The 18,248-nt window shown below is 42.8% G+C and overlaps 2 protein-coding genes across 4 annotated transcripts in view; one reads left to right on the top strand and one right to left on the bottom strand.

The window, feature by feature from the left end:
• The window catches only part of LOC147626862 (RNA cyclase family protein), a 51,567-nt gene that overhangs the window by 8,892 nt on the left and 24,427 nt on the right, over window positions 1-18,248 (top strand). The gene's annotated exons all lie outside the window — the stretch shown is intronic.
• On the bottom strand, window positions 12,542-15,118 carry LOC147626864 (uncharacterized). The gene is made up of 3 exons (XM_086816060.1): window positions 13,917-15,118; window positions 13,512-13,833; window positions 12,542-13,389 (listed from the first exon to the last, which is right to left on the bottom strand). Exons 1-3 carry the CDS (start codon window positions 15,116-15,118, stop codon window positions 12,928-12,930), a joined length of 1,986 nt encoding a protein of 661 aa, XP_086672186.1. The 3' UTR covers window positions 12,542-12,927.

Below are 18,248 nucleotides of genomic sequence, written 5' to 3'. Positions count from 1 at the left end.
TCCCTACCATTAAAATTTAATCTAAAATTTAATTAATTAAAATTATATACATGTGTAAATCTATTAAGTGTGTGTGTGTGTGTGTGTGTGTGAGAGAGAGAGAGAGAGAGAGAGAGAGAGAGAGAGAGTTTCTATGCGTGAAGAGAGAGAGAGTGTGTGTGCATGAGAGAGAGTACGTGAAGAGAGAGAGAGTGTGTGTGTGTGCATGAGAGTTTCTATGTGAGAGAGTGTGCGTGAAGAGAGAGAGAGTGTGTGCATGAGAGAGAGAGAGAGAGAGAGAGAAAGAAAGAAAGAAAGAAAGATATATTAACGTCCTGTCGAGGCCAAAGCTGACCTATAGGACAGATCAGAATACATCTTTGGTTACAATCCACTTCGGGGTATCGGTTAAAGAAAAGTGCATGTGGGATCAAAAAGAAACTAACTTCAAAGTGCATGTGAGAGAGAGAGAGAGAGGCTGAGAATTTCTATGTAGGAGATAGTTTGTGTGGGAGGAGATAGTGTGTGTTTTCATTAGTGTATGTACGGTGTGTATGTGTGTGTGTGTGTGTGTGTGTGAGAGAGAGAGAGAGAGAGAGAGACGACAGATAATTTCTACGTAGGAGATAGTTTGTGTGGGAGGAGAGAGTGTGCGTTTAGATTAGTGTATGTGCGGTGTGTACATGTGTGTGTGTGTGTGAGAGAGAGAGAGAGAGAGAGAGAGAGAGAGTATATGCATGCATGTGCGTACATCTGCATCTATGTGTAGAATGTGCTTGAGAGAGAGAGTGAGATGGGGCAGACCTGGAGAGAGAGAGAGAGAGAGATGTAATGAGGGAGGGTGAAAAGAGAGAGAAAGAGAATAAAAAGTATCTTTTAATAAAATATAAATTAAATAGAAAACATATATGTATATGTGTGTATACATGTGTGTATGTGTGTGTTTTTATTTACATTTATATATACATACATACATATGTATGTATATATATATATACATATATATGTTTGTGTGTGTGTGTGTGTGTGTGTTTAGATGTGTGTATGATATATCTATCTATATATTTAAAAGTGACCACAACTTATCACCCATCTTCGCACATTAAAATTTAATCAAAATTAATTAAATTATGTCGATGTTTGTATTTATATTTTTAAATACATGTATATATGTATAAGTATATGTGTCTATGTATAGGTTTATGTATCTAAAACATAATATTGTAAGGAAAAATAGTATTTTTAGAGATAAAATGCGTGTGCTTTTGAGAAAAAAACAAAATATTTGATCATTTAAAAATTTCCCTAGAAAATGAAACGTTGTTTTTCTTTTAACAATTATGCCTCAACAAGATCGAAAATAGTTAATTACGGCGAAAGACTCTTTTTTTAAAGGCATTTAAAGAAAAAACATGTATATATAAATAGTGTGCATGTGCATGTGCATATAGGTAGTAGTAGCCATTAGGGTTTTTGAGTGTTCAAATTTATAGGCAAGCATTAGGCCATTAGGGTTTTATATCTTAACCATGGACATTAGGTATGAAAACCCTAATATAATGATTAGCTAAATGAATTTTTATTTATGTCTACACCTATATGTTTTATACATTTTCACCTATAAGTATTGGCCATATGACTTTTTGATTTATGTCTTTACCTATATGGTTATGCATGTAAAAAGACTTATTAAAAAGAGTTGTCTAACGATAAAAATCTCATAACATCAACTATTTACATGAGATAATTAACAAAATGGACATTGAGTCATATGTTTATGGTTGTAGTCAGTCACCCACCCTAACCTAATCACAAGGGATAAAAAATAGTTGTTTGATGGATGGCATCATGGGGCTAAGAAGGATCATCCTTGGTGCACACCATTTACGAGGGACAATGTCCAAGTGTATAAAGTCTTTGATGGTAGTCATTTGTGAGGACCATCATAGATGTGAGTCGTTTTGGTAGTCATTTTGTAAAAGCACAAAATAAAAAAGGTTGCACTAGCCGTTGAATGGTTTGCTACTTCCACAATGTCATTGGTGGAGTATAGATAACTTTATGGTCTATTACGATTATAGGTGGATGTATGAGTTGAGTTGACAAGATAATTGTATGGTCTATTACGATTATAGGTGGTCTATTACGATTATAGGTGGATGTATAAATTGAGTGTGTGTGTGTGTGTGTGTGTGAGAGAGAGAGAGAGAGAGAGAGAGAGAGAGATTACATGAAAGATGCATTTATTTGAGAGTGAGCACACCTCACCACTCATCCCTACCATTAAAATTTAATCTAAAATTTAATTAATTAAAATTATATATATGTGTGTAAATCCATTTAAGTGTGTGTGTGTGAGAGAGAGAGAGAGAGAGAGAGAGAGAGTTTCTATGTGAGAGAGTGTGCTTGAAGAGAGAGAGAGTGTGTGTGTGCATGAGAGAGAGAGAGAGAGAGAGAGAGAGAGAGAGGCTGAGAATTTCTATGTAGGAGATAGTTTGTGTGGGAGGAGATAGTGTGTGTTTTCATTAGTGTATGTGCGGTGTGTACGTGTGTGTGTGTGTGTGAGAGAGAGAGAGAGAGAGAGAGAGAGAGAGAGAGGCGACAGATAATTTCTATGTAGGAGATAGTTTGTGTGAGAGGAGAGAGTGTGCGTTTAGATTAGTGTATGTGCAGTGTGTACATGTGTGTGTGTGAGAGAGAGAGAGAGAGAGAGAGAGAGTGTGTGTGTGTGTGTGGGAGAAGAGAGCGTGTGTTTAGATTAGTGTATGTGCGGTGTGTACATGTGTGTGTGTGTGTGTGTGTGTGTGAGAGAGAGAGAGAGAGAGAGAGCGCGTATATGCATGCATGTGCGTACATCTGCATCTATGTGTAGAATGTGCTTGAGAGAGAGTGAGATGGGCCAAACCTGGTGAGAGAGAGAGAGAGAGAGAGAGAGAGAGAGAGAGAGATGTAATGAGGGAGGGTGAAAAGAGAGAGAAAGAGAATAAAAAGTATCTTTTAATAAAATATAAATTAAATAGAAAACATATATGTATATGTGTGTATACATGTGTGTGTTTTTATTTACATTTATATATATATACATACATATGTATGTATATATATATACATATTTATGTTTGTGTGTGTGTGTGTGTGTGTGTTTAGATGTGTGTATGATATATCTATCTATATATTTAAAAGTATCACCCATCTCCGCACATTAAAATTTAATCAAAATTAATTAAATTATGTTGATGTTTGTATTTATATTTTTAAATACATGTATATATGTATAAGTATATGTGTCTATGTATAGGCTTATGTATCTAAAACATAATATTGTATATACTATATATTTACATATGTGTATGTGTGCGTGAGAGAGAGAGAGAGAGAGAGTAAGAGAGAGAGAGAGAGAGAGAGAGATTGAAAGAGAGAGAGAGAGAGAGAGAGAGAGAGAGAGAGCGCTTCTATGTGTGGGAGAGTGTAAGAAGAGAGAGGGAGTGTGCATGTGTGTGTGTGTGTGTGTGTGAGAGAGAGAGAGAGAGAGAGAGAGAGAGCAGGTGTGTATATGTGTGTGCATGTGAGAAGAGAGAGAGAGAGAGAGAGAGAGAGAGAGAGTTTCAACATTTGAGAGTGTGTGTACGTGGTAGAGAGAGGGAGAGGGTCATGTGCATGTGCATGTGTGTGTGTGTGAGAGAGAGAGAGAGAGAGAGAGAGAGAGATGGTTGTAGAGAGGGAATAGTTCTTTTCTGGAACCTTGGTCGGCCGCAGCAATGCGCGGGTGCAATACTAGTTGAGTCAGTCAAGGACCGCTTGACCAAAGCTTAGGAAGCATATAGCAGACGGGGAAATAAGTCTAGACGAGATGTCCACTTCAAGGAAGGGGATTGGGTCTATCTGCGTATCATGAAGCAAAGATTGAAACAAGTGGGCAAACGTTGTCCCAAGCTTTCATTCCGTAGTTTTGGCCCTTTTCCAATAGTTAAGAAGATAAGTGATGTCTCAATGAAGTTAAAGTTGCCTGCCAGTTGGACAATGCATGATGTTTTCCATGTTTCTTGGCTAAAACTATATGTTGGTCCAGAAGTGTTTGATGTTTCAGATGAACAGCAGCCAGACGTGGTAGACGAGGCAGAAGTTATTGAGCCTGAGCAGATACTTCTTCATCGATGGAAGCATGGTTCCGGTCGACGGATTCGTCAGTTCTATACGAAATTTCGAGATCGAGGCACCCACGAAGCCGTATGGCTCGACGAGGAGTTCTTCCAGGAGTATCCCCAGTTATTGGCGGACTACTTGGAAGCCATGAACCTGCCGCCAAGCTAATCAGGAGGGAATGTCACATGCACTCTGCACTCAGTGCATGGTGACAAGATGGCTCATCATCAGAAGTGCAGCAGTTGTACAGTTTTAGAACCCAATAGGATGATAATTGTCGTAGGTCGTGATCCCATTGTACATCCTGAGTCTAGGATAAGTCAGACATGAGCTACGTAGGTCATTCCTCAGCCTTAGCAGGTCAGTCAGTCAGTCAAGTCCCTTAACCCACTTGGAGAGAATCATTCATGCATGTAGAGTCAGTAGAAGCCTTAGGGTTTGCATCAGAAAGCACTCTGCATCCTGCATAATATGCATTCATATGCCTGTGCATCATTTAGAACATCCCAGAAGCCTTAGGGAATTTACTAGGATTTATCTGGTATTTTTTCCATATTTAATAGTATTTATTTAGCATTATTTGCATTATTGGGCATTTATAAATATAAACTTTATTAAATGACCAACCTCCAGTTAGTATAAATAGGCTTGCATAGCTTCGAGATAGTCCTCTAGTAACTGTGGATACTCGAGGAAGAATTCTTCATCTAGCCAAATGGCTTCATGGGTCCCTCGATCTTTGAACTTTATATAAAATTGGTGAAGACATCGTCAAGAACCATGCTTCCAGAGATATAGAAGGATTTGCGCAGGCTCTATCACATCTGCTTCATCAATTATTTCTAGCTGCTGCTCTTCTGGAACATTCAGTCCAATATAAGGCTTTAACCAAGAGACGTGGAAGACGACGTGCATCGTCCAACTGTCTGGCAATCTGAGTTGCATGGCAACATTGCTTATCTTTTTGATGGTGGGAAAAGGACCAAAACTTCTGCACGAAACTTAGGATGTATCCTGAGTTTCGTGAGTTTAGCAATCCACGCCGCTGCTTGGTCGACTTCGTCAGGGCCTGCTATGGGCTATGAGACAGAGCAGGACAACCAGGCCATCAGATTCATTAGGGGCCAGCCTCGCCTTGTTCATTCACCGGACTTCTCGTCCGCCGGCTGGACATAGGAGAGGGATCTACGATGGGAGCTCCTCAGCAGCCTCACCATATGGTTCACCTGGAGGGCCCGGTGCTTCAGGGCCTTTGAGGGGAGACGGGAGCCACCAGCAGAGACTGTTCGGGGGATCTGGCAGGAGTTGATCCACACCCTGCGAGGACAGTATGACCGCATCCGGGGCGACTCGGATGAGGCGATCTTGTGGCGCCAGGCCTTTCACACCACTTGGCGCAGCGGCCCCTTCTATACCCTACACGCGGGGTCCCCCCGTTGGCACTACAGGCCACCTGTTTGGCTTTTCCCCCCTCCTATTGTATGATATAGCCTCTCAGTTCTTTGTACTGATACTTGTATTTTTTTCAGCACCTAGGGAGAGTCTCCCAGGCTGCCTTGCTTTGTTCTCTGCTCTGTTTTCTTATGAGCAGAGAGGATCTTTTGTAGCCCTACGGGCGTTTTTATATAACTAATGAAAGGATGTGTTCTCAGAAAAAAAAAAAAAGGACCAAAACTTCTGAATGACAAGTTTGCACAGCGCTTGTCCACTTGCTTGAGTCTTTGCTTCATGATCCTTAAATATACCCATTCACCTTCTTTGAAATCGACGTCTCTCCGTGACTTGTTTGCCTGGCTGGTGTAAGCCTCCTGAGCTTTGGTAAGATGCTCTTTGACGGGCTCAATGATGACTGAAAAAGTTTCTGTTGTCTTGTTAGCTTCCAAGGAAGGAGAGATCATCGAGAAGGGATGCAAATCTTCGACCAAAGGCTGTCTCACATGGAGTTTTGCCAACACTGTATGAGTACGTGTCATACCAACGGGAGATTAAGCTTCCAATTCGACTGTTGATCATGGCAGTACGCTTTAAGCACATCGAAAGTCAACTGATTGTAAATCTCGGTTTGGCCATCGGTCTGGGGATGGAATGCACTGGACAATTGCAATTTGGTACCAAAGTTGTGGAACAGAGCTTGCCAGAAGTGAAATGTAAACTTTGGATCCTGATCTGAAGCAATGTTCCGTGGCAAATCACAAACTGGATACCAATGTCGGAGAAAGAGCCAGGCTATATCTTCTGTTGTGGTCGTCTGCTTGCATGGTATAAGCATACAAAATTTATTGAATCTATCAACTATCGTCATACATTGAGTATTCCGAGATCAAATAGATGCGGGAAGGGGTCTAATAAAATCCATCGAAATGTCGTGAAACAGATCCTCAGGAATGTTGCTGAAGTAGCCCTGCTTGTTTGGTATGAGGTACTTGCACTTTTTGACATATGGATCACTGCGAAACATAGTTGTACACATCTTGCATATCTTCGGCCAATAAAACGATCTTTCTAACTTCTCGTTGATCCCACGATGACCCCCAACAAGTGAATCATGGGCATCATAGAGGAGTGTTGGTCTTTTCTCCCTACATAGTCGATCCTTGTAAAAGAGCCAACCGTCTTGAATGGTGTAATGACCTGGTTCTGAATAAAGGACCATACTGTAAGGAGTTTCAAATTCTTGACAATCTATAATATATATACTATGTCTTCATACTGTCTAAATCTTTTCCTCGTATTTCCAACACAGTAGTTTTTTGTACTGTCTGAATACTACCTTTGCGACTCAAAGCGTTTGCGATGGGGTTGTTCTTACTCGGTACATACTTAATCATTCCTCCAAATTGTTGAAACAATTGACTCCATCGGTACTGTCTATCGCTTCACTGGGCACTTGGCATAGCTTGTAACCACTTCAAGGCCTAGTGGTTTGTCTTCACAGTGAATTTCCTTCCATAAAGAAAAGGTTTCCACCATTGCTTCAAGGATGTGATAACCCCTAGCAACTCTTTGCCATATATATAATATTTTTTTTCTGCAACATTCAACTTTCTGCTATAATACACCACTGGTCTGCCTTCTTGTTGCAAAAATGCTCCTATTGTGAGATTACCGGCATCAATGATTACCTCAAAAGGGTGATCCCATGATGTGAGGTTAAGAACCGGTGCTTCGGAAGTTGCCTTTTGCAAAGCAAAGAAAGCCTCTAAAGCCTTACGTGTAACAGGTAAGGCTTTAGAGGCTTTCTCTTGTCTCGCTAAAGCTGCAAGACCTGCTGCACATCTTTCACGTGCTGCTCTGCAGTGGTAGAAAAAATAAGAATGTCATCCAAAAAAATGAAAAGACATATACCGATGAGTATGGCGAAGACTCATGACATCGTCTTGTTGAATGTCACTAGTGCATTGGTCAAACCAAAAGGCATGACCACAAACTCATAATGCCCTCATTCTGTTTGAAAGGTAGTCTTTGGGATATTGGCCTCGAAAATCTTGACTTGATGATAGCCACTTATGAGGTCGATCTTTGTGAAGTACTGAGCACCGTTGAGCCTTTCAAGGATGTACTCTATCCTTGGCATGGGAAACTTATTCTTGATTGTCAACTTGTTCAAGGCTTGGTAATCCACACAGAGACGTACGGTCTTATCTTTCTTCTGCACAAACAGAATCGGTGCAGCAAATGGAGAGGAAGAAGGCTTGATGAAACCAGACCTCAGCAACTGTGCTAGTTGCGTCTCCAACTCAGCTTCCAACGCCTTGGAAACATGATATGGAAACTTATTGGGTGGTTTAGCTCCAAGTACCAATTCAATACGATGGTCTTTTGGACGAGAGGGTGGGGGTCTTGGTGGAAGATCATCCCTCAACATGATGTCTTGAAATTTTTGGAGGGGGCCGGTTATCTGCGGTTCTAATGGAGTCGCGGTGGATGTCGCTATTTGCCGTAGGCGGACATAGATCATCGCACACTCAGCTCCCTTTTTGATAGCTCTCGTGGCTTGAAGGTGGGAAATAAGTGGAATACCTTGAATGCTCCGATCCTCGCGAATGAGAGTAGGCTCAGGCAAACCTTCGACGATTGTGAAGGTGTCTCGCCTCCAATTAGGAATGGGCTCATACTGGCGGAACCACTGAATTCCAAGGATCATGTCGCGCCCGAGAAGGGGCGAGACAATGAAGTCCCTGTGAAATTGGGCCTTCTGAACTATGAAGGCAAACTGATCAGCTTTTTGGGAAATATGAGTACGTAGGCCGGGAGTGAATCCGTCCACGTCCAAATGATACGGCACAAGGGTACAATTCATCTTGGTCGCCAACTGTAGAAAGATGGCATCTTTTGAATTGCCCATGACAAAGAGGACAACAAATTGTTGCCCCTTCGCTGTGCCACAAGCTTTGATAAGACCTTTCTGACACTTCTCAACTCCACCCTCTTGCTTATCATCGAATACCACTGTGGGTACCGCATTTAAAGCGGGCAAAAGTTGAACAACATTGGTGGTTGAGGGTCGGGGTGGAGGGGGGTGGTATAGCTGTGGCAGTAGCCACTGTAGAGGCTGGTTGTTTGCTCTCTGTCGCCTGCCATTTGGTACAGTCCTTGGAATGTCTTGTGTGGTGGCAAAAAAAACAACGGTTCTCTTTGAAGTATCGTTCCTTCTCATCTGACTGTAGGAATCCTCCAATAAGGCCATCCTTGATCTTTTCTTCAGGGGTCTTCTTAGGTTCATCTTGTCGTTCCTTCCCAGAGCTATTATGGCCCTTCTTTTGATCCTTGTTGTTGGGAGTCCCCTTACGTGCTTGTTGGTTAGACGCTTGGTGTCACCATTTGGTCCGTCTCCATTTCTGGAGCCACTTCTATGGGACTGTTACTCCATAGAGCGGCCAGATTTGTACCATGTTCACATGTGGCCAGGCCAGTGTCCCATGTAAAAGGGTCAGTCATTTGGTGTCACATGGACAGGAACCAATTTTGTGCCACCTCGGTGTGACCATTATTGTGCCATATGGACGGGAGCTTGTTTGCTGCCACCCATGTATGACCAGGATTGCGTCTTATCCATGGGACTGTCACTCCATGGCAAGACTGATATTTGTGCCGACCTTGTCTATGGGATTGTCACTCCATAGGAAGGCCCATGCTAGGACTTGTGTTTTGCCTATGGGACTCTCACTCCATAGGAAAACCAGGACTTCACATTTCTGTCGCACCAGTTTTGTGCCCGACAAGAAATCCTTGTACAAGTTTCATGAAAGGGAGATTTCGTCCATTACATGTGCTACGTTGCATTTATGTTTGTATGCATAAACTTGTTTTCGCATGACTTGTTTTCGTGTGTTTGCCTGCTATGTCGTGCCAGTACACTGGACAGGGACACCCCCAGTGTACCGTGGGCGTGCTATCTGCTGACGTGTTGGTGTGGCATGTGAACAAGTGGTAAGTATTACCCTTTTTGGCCTTTTCAAATGTAAAATCCATTAAGTGATGTAAACCTTAATGTTTATAAGGTTGGGTGTTTACACACATTTAAAACATTGGCTGGACACTTGATTTAATGTGGGTGCCCAACATTATTAAGGTTTAATAATAATATTTACAACATGTATTGCATGGAGAAATATTTCTTCCCCACACGTGGATGGTTAGTGGGGGAGTGGTTGATGGAAAGCAGGCATCTCCTGGACCCGCTTGGAAATTGGCCCGTGTGCAGCCTTGTATCACCTTTGTTTTGCTGCCTTGTACCTAACTGTACCTGTTGTTGTTGTACCCGCCTAGATTGCTATATCCGACTGCACCTATTGCTGTACCTGCATGGATTGCTGTACTCGAATGTGCTTGCAATTTGTACCGGATTGTATCTACAGTCTGTACTCGAATGTACTTCAATTTGTACCCGATTGTACTTGCAATTTGTACTCGATTGTACTTGCATATTTTGCACCCGACTATACTTGCGGTCTGTAGCCGACTGCACCTGCAAGTGTTGTAGCCGACTACACCTGCAAGTGCTGTACCCGACTATACCTGATGTTGACCCATGTGCAGTTCTTTGTACCCGCTTGTTGCCTAGCATCTGTTGCAGCTCTTGTACCCGCCTACAATATTGGAGTGCATCAAAAAGGGGATGAACTTCTCTAATGAGATCTGAATTTGAATCCTTGTCAGGCCTCTTGTAGGGAGCGGTTACATTGGTATCAGAGCCCGGTCGTCTCTCTTTCTCGAGAGGAGACACGGTATTTTGAGATCGGAAGCAAACACAGACACTTGACTCAATGGACAGCTAAGGCAACCCTTTGGAAGTGCCAAATTCAAGAGGTTAGTCTAGTGCTTCTCGCAATTCTGATGTATTGCATGGAAGGCACAAGCCTCTTGAGAGAGTTTATGACAGTGCATTGATGGGACAACCATCCCATGGAAAAGATCCTATGTATGAGGATGAGCCCAATGCATTGAGGGCTGAATTGGAGCACATGAAGAAGCTTTTGCAAGCAAAGGAGCAAGAGCTGAAATTTTTGCATGAAGATCCCCATGTACAAAGTGTCATTGAAGCAAGGAAAGCTGATGCTATGGTGATATGACCTTTGAGTCTATGGCTCGTGAAGTGGGCAAGAAGCGAAGGGAGTTGGCACTCTCCTATCTCATCTGAAAGGGTGATTTCAAAGAAGGACAGGATGGGGAGTTAATATTCAAGAATCCACCTCGTTTGAAGCATGGAGACCCAACATCTCAACGGTTGAGGTCTTTTGTGCACCAGGAAGAGGTATCAGTCACTTCTCGCCATGCATCTACTCATGGAACAGGAGGAAATAGATATGTGCATGCTGGAGCTAGTGGGCGACATGATAGCCTGGTGGATTCAAAGCTTGTTCATCATGGAGAGAGAGGTCGACATGCAAGCCAAAAGACTTTGCCCATTGAGTTGTCTCGTGGTGAGACATTGCATCATTTAGGAAAGTCACATGCTTCTGGGCCAGAGATTCATGGAGCACATGCCATGGTCCCTCGTGAAACATCTTTGGTTGTACATGAAGCCTATGCAGAGAGGGTTGCCCCTTTCGATAAGGGGAAGAGAAAGATGGAAGAACATGAATCACATCCCAAAAAGCTCAAGTAGGGGACAAGTCCGTGAAGTTTGATGCCTTTCATGGAGAGTATGATGCCTCCAAGGTGCTTGCTTTCATGGCTCAGTTTGACATTGCTTTTAGTGATGAGGACTTCACTGAGAAGTCTAAAATTCGTCATGCAAGCATGTTTTTGCTACTTCCCTTAGTGCTAGGCTTCATTATGGCCAAGTCTGCCCTACATCTCCGGAGGTTTGACAGAAACTCAGTACGAAGGGCTTTGTGTGAATATATGCTCGTGTGTGTGTGTGTGTGTGTGTGTGGAGTGCGTGTGTGAGAGCATATCTTGATACAGAGTTCTACACCCACTATTGGGCACTGATGACGTTAGTGGGGATGTCGTAGTATCTAGTCCATACTATGCATAATGAAGTTGATAGTTATACAGTCTTGTGGATTGACTACCATGAGTATATAACATGCACGTTCCTAAAAGGTGAATTTGGGCATGTTCCTGGATTCATCTAGGTATATGTTTTTGAAGGGGACAGTTGCCTGTTGGTGGATCACTGAAAAGACCACCAAAGATCCCATTTGCACTTGGAAAGAGTTCAAGGACAGATTCTATGCCCAATTTTTACCTTCAAATGTAGAGCAAACTCTCTCACACAAGTTGGATAGACTTGAGCAAAAAGACAATGAGTGTGCAGTAATATGTTAACAAATTTTGGAAAGTTTTGCTTGAGGTTACTCCCTTTATGCAACTCTCCGAAGGTGAAAGAAAAAGGAAGTTTCGATCCGGGTTGCAACCAGCTTATCGTTGGGGCATCGAATTGCACCCGAAACACACCCTTCAGCAGCTCATAGCATCCGCTCTTGCTACGGAGCAATTGGTGCTTAAAATTAAGCAGGATCAAGGAGGTTCTAAGGGCAAAGAGAGGGTTGTCCCAAACCTGCAAAAAGGTGGACAGCCACCTAAAAAGAGCTTTCGGGAAGCCCAAAAGGGAGGTAAAGCTGAACGTATCCCATCCAAGGACATTGCACCAAAGAAGAATAAGTTTGGCTTGACCCCCGAGCAAAGGGAGCAATATGCAAAAGAGGGGAAATGTTTTTCTTGTGGTAGTAAAGAGCACATGTTTACCTGCAAGCAAAAGCAAGAGGACAAGCCATCCAAGGCAAATGTGCATGCCATTCCCAATGTGCAAGGTAACATTGAGCATGATGGCAAAGAGAGTGGTATGCAAGGCTTGGAGACAAATCAAGGATTAGCCTGTCTTATTATTCATGTTTGATGATTGTGCAACAGATAACTTCATCTCTACACAGATGGTAGCCGCCTTGGGCATAGAGATTGGGGACATGGGACCATAGTTGCCAGGCGTTTCAGAAACGGCAGGTATGAAACGGGTTTCATACGTTTTGAAACGTTTCATAAAAGGTAAGAAACGGGTAAAAAAAGGTTTCATACAAAACAGAAAAAACATGTATATTTTTTACTTGAAATATACAAAAGAAAAAACTATTGACATAACTTATAAGAGACCACATTGAATTCATTTCAATAAAAACAGAATACATGTAAGATATGATGATATCACAAATCACGTGGGTGATCACTGATGACTAAACAAAAATCAAAAGCATCACCACGTGGGTGATGATTCATGACTCAAAATCCAAGATCAAAATAAATAACATGTCCAAAGTTCAAACTAAATAACATGTCCAAATAAAATGATACTGGCAGCTGCTAGCTACTATCTGCATCCTCATGCTCATCCTCATCTGCATCTTCTGCCTCTGCAGCCTCACTCTCAAGGTCACTGCCGGTAGCCGAGTCCTCAAAGGCCTCATCCTCTAGAGGTGCAGGTGCACCACTAGTACTAGCCTCTCGAGAAGATCGTGTAGTGCGAGCCGGAGCCATGATCTCCTCATAGAGCATAGAATAGATGTCTCTCTCCTCCTGAGGAATGTCGGGAATCTCCTTGCACTTCATGATATCAATCTTATCTGGATTCACTTGGCGAGGCTCAATGGGATGACCCTTTTGTTCTAGCAATCGGAGATTGCAATGACAAAAGACAAGCCTCTCCAATTGTGCTGAGGAGAGTCTATTTCTCTTTTTCGTGTGAAAAAGAGCCCATGTACTCCAGTTTCTCTCACAAGGCCCTGAACTGCAATCTTGGGAGAGAACTCTCAGTGCAATCCGTCTCTACATTGCACAAAAAAGAATGTTAAGTTAGAGTCAAAAAGAGAGTAGCATTTGAATGTAGATTTTGAAAGAATAGGACTCACGAGACAAAGATACAAGATTCAAGAATCAAGAAACCTTACCAAGTTGGGTGTCCCAATACCGTATTTCTCCCACCAAGACACTGGCTCCAACTGTGTCTCCCTGAGCAATGCAGTAGCTCGCCCAAACATATGGCTACCGTTGCGGTAAATGAGAAGCTCATCCTCGAGCTTTCTCATCAGCTGTATATCACCTCCCACTCCCACCAACTTGGTAATGTACTCGATCCATCCTGACTCTAGCTCCTCATTGAGGTATTGCTCCTCATTCCTCCAAAGGGGATGCAAAATGTGAGCAACAGCATGGATTGGCCTATGAAACCAATCCCAACGCCGATTCCAGATCTCCTTAATATCTTGAACTCTACATGTAACATGTGACATACATAAGGGATCAAGATTTATAAAATAACTCAAAGACTAAAGTTAAAGCCCAAGGGTGAGCACCTGTCACGCGACAAGGTAGTGAAATCATTGAGAGCTTCACCAATTCTGTCCATGAACTCATAAAGCAGCCCAATGGTACTTCCCTCCATGTCTGTGAGCCGAAGGACACTATACATGGACTGAAGTGCCTTCACAAGTCCCTCTGCATCCTGCCACCAAGTATCTCTCGTGACCATACGAGAGAATGCTATAGACTTGGGCTCATCCTTGTCCTCCCATGCTGTCCATTCACGACACACAACAGTGCGTAATAAGCCATGTCGCACTCTCACTAGTCTCTCCACCACAATAAACATATATGCAAACCGAGTTTTGGAGGGCTTTAGAAGCTCAAGATCACTATTGGCCCTGTACATGCTCAAAACCTTTGGCCTCTTTGTGACAAAGTTCACCATGGTAGATGTAGCTGAAAATACATGGCTCACCCAATCAAGCTTTCCCACATCCTCAATCATCAAGTCAAGGCTGTGTGCTGCACAAGGTGTCCACACAATCTTGGGGAACTCCTCCTCTAACATCCTGCCCATGGATACACAATTGGACCCATTGTCCGTGATCACCTGCACAATGTTATCAGGCCCAATTTCATTGATTGCCTGGCGCATGTGGGACATAATGAACTCCCCTGTAACCACTATCCCTGGCACCGATGCATCTATGGCACGAATGAACATTGTGCCTTTGCAGGAGGACACAAGAATGTTGTACACATTTCTCTTCCGCGCATCTGTCCATCCATCACAAAGCAAAGTACAACCATACTTTGCCCAAGTGGCCTTGAGAGGCTCCATCTCCATCTCCACAGCCAGTTGCTCCTTGCGAAGCTCAGTAGTGCGCAATGTCTCGTAGGAGGGGCCATCCCACTCACACCCAATGCGGGAGATAGCTCTCATTGCCTTCTTCCATCGAGGAGTCCTGACAATGTGGAAGGATAATCCACATTGAATAAACAACTTCATCAACTCCCTCGTTGCCTCTTTCATGGCAGCCTTTAGCATCCCTGCCTGTACATGTCCTTTCTTGAACACTGGAAGACTAGTTCTTTTGGCTCGAGGTGCCGAGCTAGAACCACCTGCAACACCACCTGCAACCTCACCACTGGTATCTTCCTCTCTGATACTGCGAGTCCTCTTGGAGACACTTTGACGTACTTCAGGCTCTCCCAGATTGGGGATATCCTCAAGGGGGATACCTAGCTGCATGGCCTTCCAAGCCTTGAGGCTATCATAGATTTCTTTTGGCACATGCTTACATGGCCCAATGCCGAAACCCTTTGTTTGTGAGAAATGTGCCTTCAACCTGGTGACACTGCCATGGTGCTTATCAGCACAAAAGTTGCATTTTCCACTTTCCGGAGCCTGAGCCACCATATCTAGACTCGAAGGTGACATTGTTCCAAAGAGAATCACCTGTTCGAGGCATCCTACAAGACGAGGATAAATGCAGATTGTTGGCCCTGCAAGTGCGACACATAACATAAACTAATCTCAATAGAGCAAGGGTGGACCGTGGAAGATATGCCATAAATATTGATGGAAGAGAAAAAAGTGTGCTGAGAAAACCAACTTAAAGCAAAACATGACATTACCCCTTTGGAAGACCTCCACAAGGCCCAAGGACACCAAGGAGCAGGGGATCGACACAAGCGATGGAAGGACAAGAAGGATGTCATGCAAATCGGCGAACTCACATGCGGCGGCCACTGGGAAGCGTGATAATCTGCGCCGTACGAATCCACGAAAGAAAACGTTTTTTAAGGTTTTTAAAAACTGCATGATGTATGAAACGCGTTTCATACTGTACGAAACGTTTCGTACGTTTTGAAAGTGTATGAAACGTGTTTCTATGCAACACTGCATGGGACCCTAGATTGAGGCAAAAGTTGCTTTTGTTCGCAAAGAGGTACAGGTGACTCCTCTTATTGGTAAGTTGCGCATACATATATAGGGTTAGTTGGATCATGAGCATTTCTTGATAGCCCCTCTCAATGGATGTGATGTATTGCTTGGCAAGCCTTGGCATCATAGGCTTGAGTCCCGCAAAGAATATAAAAACAATAGGATTACCTTTATGCATAAAGGCCGCATGCATGTCATTGATGCTGGCAAAGAAGGGGATTCCATCCCAGTTGTATCTCACATCCAAATTAACAAGACAATGAAAAAGAGTCTTTCCGCGTACTTGGTTTTTGTTCATGACAAAATTGAACAAAGTAATGTGAATGTGGATGTTTTGACTCAAGATAGGCTGAATTTTCTTAATGCATATAAAGATTGTTTTGCCGATGCATTGCCAGGAGAACTACCTCCTGAGAGACCTGATGATCATCGCATAGATCTTGTGTCAGGAAGTTCTCCACCTAACAAACCTCTTTTGTTCTCTTGTGTTTCTTGTACAAAAAAAAAGGATGGATCCTTCCGCATGTGTGTGGATTATCAAGCTCTAAACAAGCTCACCATTAAGAACAAGTTTCCAATCCCACGCATAGATGACATCTTGGATAAGCTTGATGGCTTGGCCTGTTTCAGCCGTATAGACTTAAAGAGTGGTTATCACCAGATTCGTGTGGTATCCCAAGATGTCCATAAAACCGCATTCAGGATAGCTTTTGGATTATATGAGTTTTTGGTGATGCTTTTTGGCCTCACCAATGTCTCGGCAACATTTAACCGTATTGTGGACATAATATTTAGACCCCATCGTAAATTCACAGGTGTATTCTTTGATGATATCTTGGTTTTCTCCAAGAATGAGGAGCATAACGCTCATTTGGCTACCATGTTTGAAGAGTTGCGAAAGTATAAACTCTTCATAAATGCTAAGAAAAGTGAGTTCTTCCTCTCAAAGATATACTATTTGGGGCACATTGTATCCAAAGAGGATGTAAGAATGGATCTTGCTAAGATTGAAATCATTCGAAATTGGCCAGAGTTGCAAAATGTACATCAGGTCCGTAGCTTTCTTGGGCTATGTTCATACTATAGGCGATTCATAAGGCATTTCACTAAGATTGCCTCGCCATTGCATGATCTTACAAAGAAGAAAGCCACCTTCCAATGGACTTCGAATGAGCAAGATGCCTTCTTGCAACTCAAAAACACTATCATTTGTGGGCCTGTGTTGATTGTTCCCGACTTACAAAAGCCATTCACGGTGGAATGTGATGCATGTGGGAATTGTATAGAGGCTTTCCTAAATCAAGAGGGTCATGTAGTTGCGTATGAGAGCCGTCAATTGCATGATGCTGAGATCCATATGGACATTTATGAAAAAGAGCTCTTGGCTGTAATTTACACCTTAAAAATATGGAAACATTATCTTCTTGGGGTTGAATTTGTAGTCAAGACTCAAGACAGATCACCAAAGCTTGAGGTACTTTCTATCTCAAACAAAGCTCTCGGAGAAGCAAATGAGAATGGCAAACTTTCTTTCGATGTTTCATTTTCAGATTGCACATACTCTAGGAAAGAAGAATGTAGTGGCAGATGCTTTGTCCAAGAAGCCTTATATTGCTGCAGTTTCAGTGGCCTCTCATGGGGACTTATCTACCATGCGTGATTTGTATCATTTGGATGCTGATTTTTCCCATATATGGGCTGATTTGATGGCTGGTCACTCACATGCCTCTTATGTGATCAAAGAGGGTTATCTTATGAAGGATAATTGCCTATGTGTGGTGAAGGATATGCGTCCGAAGGGTATGGGGGAATGTCACGCTCCACCTTATGCTAGTCATAGAGGTATTTTACCTACGACATGCATAATAGAAAGATATTTCTTTTGGCCAAACATGCGTAAAGACATTGAGGCTTATGTACGCGCATGTATTACTTGTCAAAAGGTGAAATTTGATTAGCAAAAGTCTCCAGGTTTGCTTCAGCCTTTGCCTACTTCCTCGCAGCCATGGGAAAGCATTACTATGGACTTCATTATGGATTTATCTAGATCCTAGCATGGGAATGATACTATTTGGACCATAGTTGACAGGTTTAGCAAGCAAGCTCACTCTTTGCCCGTCAAGAAAACCATTAAAGTTGATCATATGGTGAAGCTTTTCCTTGCTCACATATTCAAACATCATGGTATGCCTAAGTCCATTGTTGGGGATAGAGATCCCAGGACTACGTGTGTTGGATTTGTTGAAGTGTTATGTGGCAGATCAAAAGAGTGCTTGGGAGAAGTATCTTCCACTTGTAGAGTTTGCCTACAATAACACAGTACATGCCTCCATGGAAAAGGTCCCATTTGAGATTATTTATGGCAAAGTGATCTTGTCACCCATCCTTCGTACAAAGGATGAGATTTTTGCAGCCGATGAGTATGTACGTGACT

This window comes from Cibotium barometz, chromosome 21 (genome assembly GCF_041138505.1).
Source record: "Cibotium barometz isolate CiBa-2024 chromosome 21, ASM4113850v1, whole genome shotgun sequence".
Lineage (NCBI taxonomy): Eukaryota > Viridiplantae > Streptophyta > Polypodiopsida > Cyatheales > Cibotiaceae > Cibotium > Cibotium barometz.
The sequence above is the reverse complement of the archived record's forward strand: the minus strand, read 5'-3'. Positions and strand labels throughout refer to the sequence as shown.

What these genes read in the sequence shown, in the direction of transcription:
- LOC147626864 (XM_086816060.1), bottom strand. Translation starts at nt 15,118, where the DNA reads ATGCAGCTAGGTATCCCCCTTGAGGATATCCCCAATCTGGGAGAGCCT. An exon ending in ACTACCTTGTCGCGTGACAG is followed by an intron (nt 13,834 to 13,916) that starts GTGCTCACCCTT and finishes TGTTACATGTAG; the next exon opens with AGTTCAAGATATTAAGGAGA. An exon ending in GTATTGGGACACCCAACTTG is followed by an intron (nt 13,390 to 13,511) that starts GTAAGGTTTCTT and finishes TGTGCAATGTAG; the next exon opens with AGACGGATTGCACTGAGAGT.